The sequence below is a fragment of the Anomalospiza imberbis genome, chromosome 8 (assembly GCF_031753505.1).
Source record: "Anomalospiza imberbis isolate Cuckoo-Finch-1a 21T00152 chromosome 8, ASM3175350v1, whole genome shotgun sequence".
NCBI lineage: Eukaryota > Metazoa > Chordata > Aves > Passeriformes > Viduidae > Anomalospiza > Anomalospiza imberbis.
The window spans coordinates 30,004,103-30,012,716 of NC_089688.1; the positions used below are offsets into that span (position 1 = coordinate 30,004,103).

Consider the following 8,614-nt stretch of genomic DNA (forward strand, 5'->3'; position numbering starts at 1 on the left):
TCATTAAGCTCCAGTAAGTGCACAGTGAGGGTTCAAGTTTTTACCATCTCCCAAACAAAATTAAACTTCATGCTTGTTAGTGCTCCTGAGTAGCTGCTCTCTTTTTTTAAAAATGGCACATATTTACATTCATTCCATGCTTTAGTGCATTTAGACACAAAACCAATGAGTTTTAAATTATTTTTACTTGTTATATTCTTGTCTTCCTCCGCAAAATTCATTAAAAACAAACCATGTATTAAAATTCTATCCTTGTTTCAAATTTCGTTTTTGACAGACTTTTATGTTGTGTGAGAAAACAAAATGCAGCACATTCTTCTGGTCCAAAACTAGTTAAAGGGAAAAGCCAGTGGAAGGCAACTGTAACTTGTGTACTCGTCACATTCAGTACTCATCACATTCAGGAAGATGATTAACAGCCACAGAAATCCATGAAACTGAAGCTGCAGAAGGCAGGGGGAAGGCCTTAGTTTTACCCTTTTTAAAGCAAGACGAGGGAGTCAGTAAATATTTCGGCATTTAATTTCTTCTTAAACATGAGAAAATGAGAGCTTTTATTTTTAATTTTTACAATTATAGCTGTTTTCCTAATGTCTTCAGTGGAGATATATTCACTCAAACACTCAAATATGTTTATTTATGCACTTTTTCAAAATATTCTTTGGAACCTTCTGGGCTTGGTTTGATCTGTCAAGAAAAGAAAGTTAAGTTATTACCTGGAACAGGTAGGATAAAAAATAGAGATTTGACACTTAATCCAAGCAAATCCATGCATACTTTATAAAATAGTAATCTGTTTCTGCACTTGGTTGAAAGATAAAAGCCTAGATCATGTACTACTCATACTTGAAAACTGAAGTGTAAACCACATTTTCCCTGTTAAATTACAAAGCATCAAGTAAGTAAAAAATGTGAACTCAGTTAACGGAGAGTCCAAGTCAAATTTGGAGATATGAACACAATTTGCATCTCCTAAAAGGAAACCAGTAACTTTCTTCACAGGCATCCCCCACTTACTATCAGACAAGCAGCCTGAACTGGCCCAACCGGTAACAGCTTTGTGTTCAGACAACAGGCACAGACCCAGTGAAGCACCTCACACCCGAGTGGATCCCAGCCCTCCACACAAGCACAACCAGGCCAGGGGCTATCTTTAGGAGGATGACATCCAGCCCTGAGCAGGCCCTCACCGTTGGGGAGTCTGGAGTCCAGTTGGCCGGGCACACCTCTCCGTGTGTCTCCACGAACTGGAAGGCCTTGACCAGGCGCAGCGTCTCGTCCACGCTGCGCCCCACGGGCAGGTCGTTGACGCTCAGGTGCTTGATGACCCCGTTTGGGTCAATGATGAACAGACCTCTGCAACAGAGCAGCAGTTCAGGGAAGGCAAATCAATTTCCAAGGCCAAACACAAGGAACTGGGTGCACAATTTCAGCAAGGTAGTTACTCCTAGTGACATGCATCAGTTAGGAGGGGAACTGCAGCTTTTGGTATCTTGTTTGTTAGCAAAGTGATCCACTGCTGTGGTGCTGTGAAATTACAAAGTATGTGTGGAGACTATTCAATCCAGGCAGAAAGAGCAAAGGGAGAACTCAGTGTTCCACCTGTACTTCAAAACTGAAAGATGGCATCCTGCCCATGTCTTTCTGGTCAAAGCTGTAGGTGCTGAGTGAAGAGCTGCTTGTGCATTATGCTACTAAATTAAATCCCGTTGCATACAAGCATTTGTGAAAACCAAAGTCCCAATCTTACCATACTAATTAACTTCATCTCTCAGTAAACAAATGCCAAAAGTTCCTGATCCAAAGAGATCAGGAACTGCAGGTCTCCAGAAGATTCCTACCCAATCCACTGTTTCTCAGGGACTACTATGGAAAAAAAATTAACAGAAACTGCCCTTCTATGCTGCTCCTTTTCCTTTGGGACATGGAGTTCTCCCCCTCTCTCAGAGCAGAAGAGCTTTTCCCTCACACATTTTCAGAGAGGCCTGGAGCTGTTCTCAGCTTCATGGCCAAAATGATCAGGTACTCTTTTCCAAGGGTGAGATCCAGCCATCCTGCAGCAGAAGACATCTCAGTCTTCACCTACTGCCATTTCCCCACAGGAGGGGACAGTGCGCCTTATGTTGGTTACATTGGGCTGTGCCACAGCACAGCAGTCAAGCCTTACCTCAGTGCTATGCCAGGTCCTTCCAGCAGCACCCCATAATCACGGGAGATCTGTTTTGTGAGGTCTGACAGAACTGGAATATTCATTTTGCCCAAACCGCCGCTCTAGAGAACAGAGAAAGATTTCACTTGGTTACAAAATGCTCCATAGGATCATCCTTCCTGAGCTGCTGGATTCCATGTTCTTGAGGGCACTGTAACAACAAAACACAACCAACGCATCTGCTGCATGAAAGGAACCAGCTGTGTGTGGTGTTGTTTGGGTTTGCTTTGTTTGTTTGTTTTAAAGTAGTCAGGAACAGTTTGTTTCTTTACAAAGTCAAATTTCTTTTGCACTGAGCATTTTAGAATTGCTGATTTCGGTGGTAAGAGGCTACCAATGGCAACAGCCATACATTTCCAGAAAAACTTCCTTTGTATCCTATTCAGGAGCTTTGAATAGAAAAATTTCTACTGCATATTTAAGTGTTCAGAATTAAATAGGATGAACATGGTGGGGAGGGAAGGGAAACAAACCTGTGAACAAACTTTGGAGCACACATCTGACGAGGAACAGCTGAGAGACCTGAGGATGTTTAAGCCTGGAGAAAAGGAGGTTCAGGGGTGACCTTACTACTCCCTACAACTACTTAAAAGTGGGTGTAGCTAGGTGGGGGTAAGCCTCTTCGCCCAGGTAACAAAGGACAGAACAAAAGGAAATGATGTCAAATCACACCAGGGGAGCTTTATATAGAATATTATCAAAAATTTCTTCACAGAAAGGATTGTCAGGCATTGGAACGGGCTTCCCAGGGCATGGGAAAAAAACATGTGGATGTGGCACTTGAGAACATGGTTAGTGGTGAACATGGTGATATGGTGGTGGTGAGTTCATCATATCATCATCATCATGAGACTTCATGATCCTAGAGGTCTTTTCCAACCTTAACAATTCTATGATTCCAAGCACAATGCTCTTACCAACACACTAAGTATGTCACAGTTCTGCTGCTCTGTTCAGTGTACATGTTTTTTTTGTTTTTTGTTTTGCCTGTCACAAATCAATTTAAATACTATTTGAAGAGTCAAACAAGATTTCTTTCAGTTTTGCTACAGACTGAGACTGCAAGAGAGATAAGCTCTCTAACCTTGAAACAAGGCTGGAGTTTGTTAGCTTTGCTATTCTTGGCATCATCAGTGAATCACTGTGTAATCTCAGCCACTCAGACCCTGATCCTGCAAACACTTGTCTGCAACAGAGTTCCCTACACAGAGCTTTGAGCACAGATGTCAGACAAACCAAGGCTTCAGCTTCTCTGCGTGACAGTTTCCTGCCTGTGCCACCATGGAATTCTTTCCACCCTGTGCAGGGTGTTTTGAGTTGGGCTCGATGGTCCTTGTGGGTCCTTTCCAACTCATCTGTGCATCTGTAGAACACTGTGCACGACTGACATACCCTGATCACCTCTGGGATAAAGCTGGGAAGTCAGGCCACAGTCACATTGCTGAGCTTTGAACAAAGCATGTGGAAAAGAAATACTCTTGACACACTCAGCCAATGTGTATTAAATGCAGCAAGCTTTCCTCCCTTCCCTGCATATTCCAGTGGTGCCAGAGGGCACCCAGCCTGCAGCACTACTGCACACTGCTGTCCACACAGGCTGGGACTGATGGCACAGGTGCTTCTGCACCTTCCTGGGACACCTGTGGTTTTCTACACCTCCCTAAACCAGGGAGATGCTTTGTGTCATCAAAAGCAGTTATTTTTATATCTATCTGAAAGAGGCTCCTCTCCAGTAAAAGGCTGTCTTTATCACCTTCTTTCCCTAAAGAAAGCCAAAAACCTCCATTTGTACTGCAAGAGTGGAACAGCAAGTTCTCACAGCAAGTGAGAATTAATGATACAAGTGCTCCAATAAACTGGTGGCTCCTCTGCTTCCAACCTGAAGCCACCACTATTGGGCAATCGTTAACAGTAACGACTGAACAGCTGCTGCTCCCTTTCTGTGATAGTTTTTGTGCATTATCAGCTGTCACAGCCACTCTGGGACAGTAACATGTAAACTGAGCAGTTGTCTTTTGAGATAAATGTACAAGGATACAAAGTTATCAGCAAGGCTATAATTACAGCAAAACAAGTTAAAACCCCAAGCCAGATAATTAAGAAGAAGAAAACAAAAGACAAAGGTCAGAATTATGTCATCAAATGTAGAAGTTGATTGCATACGACTTTAGGAAATCTACTAAAAATCAGCGTTGGCACAATTATTTATTGAACTCCTCTTCTCTGGAGCTCTTGTGAAAAGAAACCAAACCAACAGAGAAAGCCCCAAAAAGATACTCAATTCCTACCTTTCGTGGTGTGTTTATCCAAGCCAGATGAGTAAAATGAGAGTCCACCGAAACTGCCACCACTTCACAGTTCACATCACGAAATTCTTTTGCTTTGTTGCTGAAAGCCACAATTTCCGTGGGGCAGACAAAGGTGCTGGTGGGAAGACAGATCAGGCTGTAATAATTCTGCCATCTCCTCTAGAGAAAACTCTCATGTCTGTTTCTAGGCACTAATGAAGCAGAGCATTTTCTTTCGACTGATAATTTTAGCCATGTTTCCTGCTCAAGATTAATTCCGGTCCCAAACCAATAGTCACAGCCACACAGCTGGTACACCAGTTACCATCTCTGAGTTCTAGACAGATGCCTTACGAAGATGGGGACACTGTCCCTGCTAGAGACTCACTGGACAGAGTTTTTGGAAACTATAAAATAAAGTTATGAAGGTTAAACCCTTCTCCACGTGCCCACATGCACCAAGATACTTTTGGCAATTCAAGTCTTCTGAGCAGACTGACCCCCATCTTATAATGTTTTGCCCTGAAGCTGTTTAGCTGCAGTTCTGCTGGCCTTGCTTCTTCAAGGACAGAGTCTCCAAGGCAGTCCCAAATTGCAAGGCAATGCCCTCACCCCTGGGATCTGACTGTAACAGGAACCACAGACACCTCCTGATGCAGGCCCTGCAGCTAGAAGATGCTCTGCAGCCACCCTATCCACTGCTTCAACACACAATGGCCATGTGCCCCCAGTCTTACCACTCACGCTCTAGAAACAGGCACAACTGCCCTGCAAGACTGGCCCAAATCGAACAAAACCAGAACGACCTGCAGCGCTTGTGATGACCTTCAGCAGGACAGAAGGCCCGTCGGGAAGGGGAGAAACCCGCACTCACAAGTCCAGGGGGTAGAAGAAGAGAACCAGGTATTTCCCCTTGAAATCATCTAGGCTCAGCTCCTTGAACTCTCCGTTAACGACGGCCGTTCCCTTGAAGGACGGGGCGTGCTGGGTCACCGCCACGGCGAACCGCGAGGAGCCTGCGGAGGGCAGAACGCAGAGCTGCGGGCCGGGCCCGGGGGCGCTCCCGGGGCGCGTTCCCCGCCCGTCCTCCCGCACTTACCGAGGCTGAAGGGGCGGCGGGCGCAGGCCGGGGGCCGTGCCGTCCCTCTCCTCCCGGCGGCGGCAGCCACGGGCACCTGCGGGGACAGGGAGGGTCAGGCGGCGGCCGCGCCGGGCCGGGCCGGGCAGGCCCGCGGGCGGGCGGGCCCTCACTCACCGCGGCGCGGAGCAGCCTCCCCAGCGCGGCGGCCATGTCGAGCGGCGGGCGGAGCGGGGCGGAGCGGGGCGGAGCGGGAAGCCCAGAGCGGCCGTGGGGGATGCACAGGCACGGAATCACGGAATCGATCGGGTCGGGAAAGGCTTCTCGGAGCATGCAGTCCGACCTATGGTCGAACACCACCGGGTCAAGCAGACCATGGCACGGAGGGCCACGTTCAGTCTTTCCTTGAAGACCTTCAGGGACCGTGACTCCAACGCCTCCCTGGGCAGCCCATTCCAATGTCTTAATCACCCTTTCTGCGAAGCAATTCTTCCCAATGTCCAACCTAAACCTCCCCACGCACAGCTTGAGGCCATGTCCTCTTGTCTTGCCATTTGTTACCTGGGAGCAGAGCCCGACCCTCCTGTCAGAGAGTTGTGGAGAGATAAGGTTCGCCCTGAGCCTCTTCCAGGCTAAACACCCCCAGCTCCTCCACCTGCTCCTCGCAGGACTTGTGCTCCAGACCCTTCCCCAGCTCCGTTCCCTTCTCTGGACCTGCTCCAGCATCCCAATGTCCTTCCAGAACTGCGGGCCCAGAACTGGGCACAACACTCAAGGTGTGGCCTCGGCAGTGCCGTGTGCCCGGCGCTGTGCCCGGCCTCGCAGGGGTGAGTGGTGTTTGCTGTGTGCCGATACAGCCCGGCCTGTGCTCAGAAACCTTCCACATACATGCTTACAACTGGCTCTGGCTTTATTGAACTCACTTGGATTACAGTTACAGAGTCACAGAATATTCTCAGTTGGAAGGAATACACAAGGGTCATCAAAGTCCATCTCCTGGCCTTGCACAACTGGAGTCACACCATGTGCTTGAAAGCATTGTCCAAACACTTATTGAACTCTCTCAGGCTTGGTGCTGTGCCCACTTCCCTCGGGATCTCGTTCCAGCACCCAGTCACCCTCTGTTTTTTCTAAAACCTGGTGGTTTTTCTAATATACAACCTAAACCTCTCCTGACTCGACTTCAGGCCATTCCTTCAGGTCCTGTCACTGATCACCACACAGAAGAGATCAGTATCTGCCCCTCCTCTTCCTCTCACAAAGTTGTAGGCTGCAATGTGTTGTCCACTCAGTCTCCTCTTCTCCAGGCTGAACGGACCAGGTGCCCTCAGCCGCTCCTCATGCAGCATCCCCTCAAGGCCCTTCACCATCTTCGCACCTCCTAGCTTCTTTCTTTGTGATCCTTCATCTAAACGATTAAACCAAGCTGAACCCAATTTCCCTTCTGGGTTTTAGTAACTTCTAGTTTCATGTATTTATTAATATCCACAACATTTTAGAAAGGGTGGACCTTGTGGTCTAGAGGAAAGTCTGGCTCTGCTAACAGGATAAACTCAGCCATCAGCATCGGGGGGCAAAGCCAAAGGCAGACTGAGAAATGTCAGCTACCCCTGGGATGAACTCAATGAATGCTAAATCTATGCTTCTGAACTTATTCCTGGTACTGATCCATCTGCATGGTCCAGTCACCTCTGTAATAATGAATCTCTGAGCCTTCAAAAGAGGGAGGATTGTGTTCAACCTGCCTGTTAGGCTGATAATTAGCTGATATTAACCCCCTACTATGCCTAGGAATTGTTTGGGGCTATATTAGTTGGTGTTGCCCAAAAGTGTGCTGAGACCTTTCTGGGCACTTAACATCATGGCAAATTTCAGTCACTGGCACCTTGAATTTATTAGTCCAGATGTAGCCAATGACAGCTGGAAATGTGGCTCTGAAAATCTTCTCAAAAAGAAAGTAATTCCTAGCAGAGCAGCCAGAATAATGTTATCTACTCAAAACATGAAAGTGGAAGGGAGTAAACAATTGGTACATTAGAAAGTAAGTCAGGTAGAGTGTGGGTGAGCTGTGCCCTAGTCTGCAGCCTTGGACTAGGAGAGGGAAGGAGCGATTGTGGAGATTGTGACTAGGGTAGAGGTGTGGGAGGTCTTTGTGCTGCTGAGGGCTGCAAGCAGAGCAGTGAGCAGTGAAGCTGAGCCTGGGACACCTGGAGCAGTCGCTGTAGGTGGAGAGCAGCAAACCCATCAGCCATTACTGGGCTGATTCTTTCCAGAGCAGTGCAGGATGGCATGACTGCGTTCGTGTCTGAAACCTGGCACAGAGATGTGCTCACCCAGACGAGTGCCCTGGGGCTGGGCAGCAAACTGTGTGCCCAGGAGTGGCTGGGTTCCTTTCCCTCAGGTGTGGGAGCTGCATTGTGGCAGCCAGAAAAGGGCCGTTGCTCGGATTTCCTGAGGATGGCTGTCTCATCCACAGATGATTATTCACAAAACTTCTAAGTTGATGTATTCTAAACCAATGCCCTTCCCCCCATCCCCGGAAAGTTATATTTGTTTAAAACTCTTTGTTTAAACTCTTGGCTTGCAGGTGGGGAAATATTGCTCATGCTTTGTCATGGATGCAGCGTAATTCAGCTTCTCAGACTTCTCTACAAAAGCTTGAACTACTGCCATTTAATGGGGGGTATTTTCCATTTTGCTTTTGCAAAATGAGCATCCCTGCAATCTGAAGATGGACCTTGTCACTGCCAAAGTGCGCCTGATAAAAGTTGTTCCTTTTTCCTCAGCCCTGGCTCTGGCACAGGCTCGAGCAGCTGGTAAACCTGGTTCTTTTTGACATCCAAAGCTCAAAATCAATCTACCGAGTGATACCATAGGCACATCTTTTCCTAAATGTTGTTGGTTGTCTCCTTTGCTGTCTTTAAGTCTGATTCAAACTGACATGTGAAGTTGGTGAAAGACTCTCCAGGGATTTCAGCAGGCTTTAAGGAGAAGTTGGTATACAAGGTGCAGAGTAGTCCATAAGGCACTTGAATAGAT

At 47.3% G+C, this 8,614-nt stretch overlaps 1 protein-coding gene across 1 annotated transcript; it reads right to left on the reverse strand.

The window, feature by feature from the left end:
• Positions 1 to 111: 111 nt before the first annotated feature.
• Positions 112 to 5,923, reverse strand: PRDX3 (peroxiredoxin 3). The gene is made up of 7 exons (XM_068198219.1): positions 5,753 to 5,923; positions 5,597 to 5,672; positions 5,372 to 5,513; positions 4,498 to 4,633; positions 2,168 to 2,271; positions 1,191 to 1,356; positions 112 to 687 (listed from the first exon to the last, which is right to left on the reverse strand). The coding sequence occupies exons 1-7, from the start codon at positions 5,906 to 5,908 to the stop codon at positions 634 to 636; spliced, it is 834 nt and encodes a 277-aa protein (XP_068054320.1). The 5' UTR covers positions 5,909 to 5,923; the 3' UTR covers positions 112 to 633.
• Between the last annotated feature and the right edge of the window lie 2,691 nt (positions 5,924 to 8,614).

What these genes read in the sequence shown, in the direction of transcription:
- PRDX3 (XM_068198219.1), bottom strand. Translation starts at nt 5,908, where the DNA reads ATGCTCCGAGAAGCCTTTCCCGACCCGATCGATTCCGTGATTCCGTGC. An exon ending in GGAGGCTGCTCCGCGCCGCG is followed by an intron (nt 5,673 to 5,752) that starts GTGAGTGAGGGC and finishes CTGTCCCCGCAG; the next exon opens with GTGCCCGTGGCTGCCGCCGC. An exon ending in CCGCCGCCCCTTCAGCCTCG is followed by an intron (nt 5,514 to 5,596) that starts GTAAGTGCGGGA and finishes TGCCCTCCGCAG; the next exon opens with GCTCCTCGCGGTTCGCCGTG.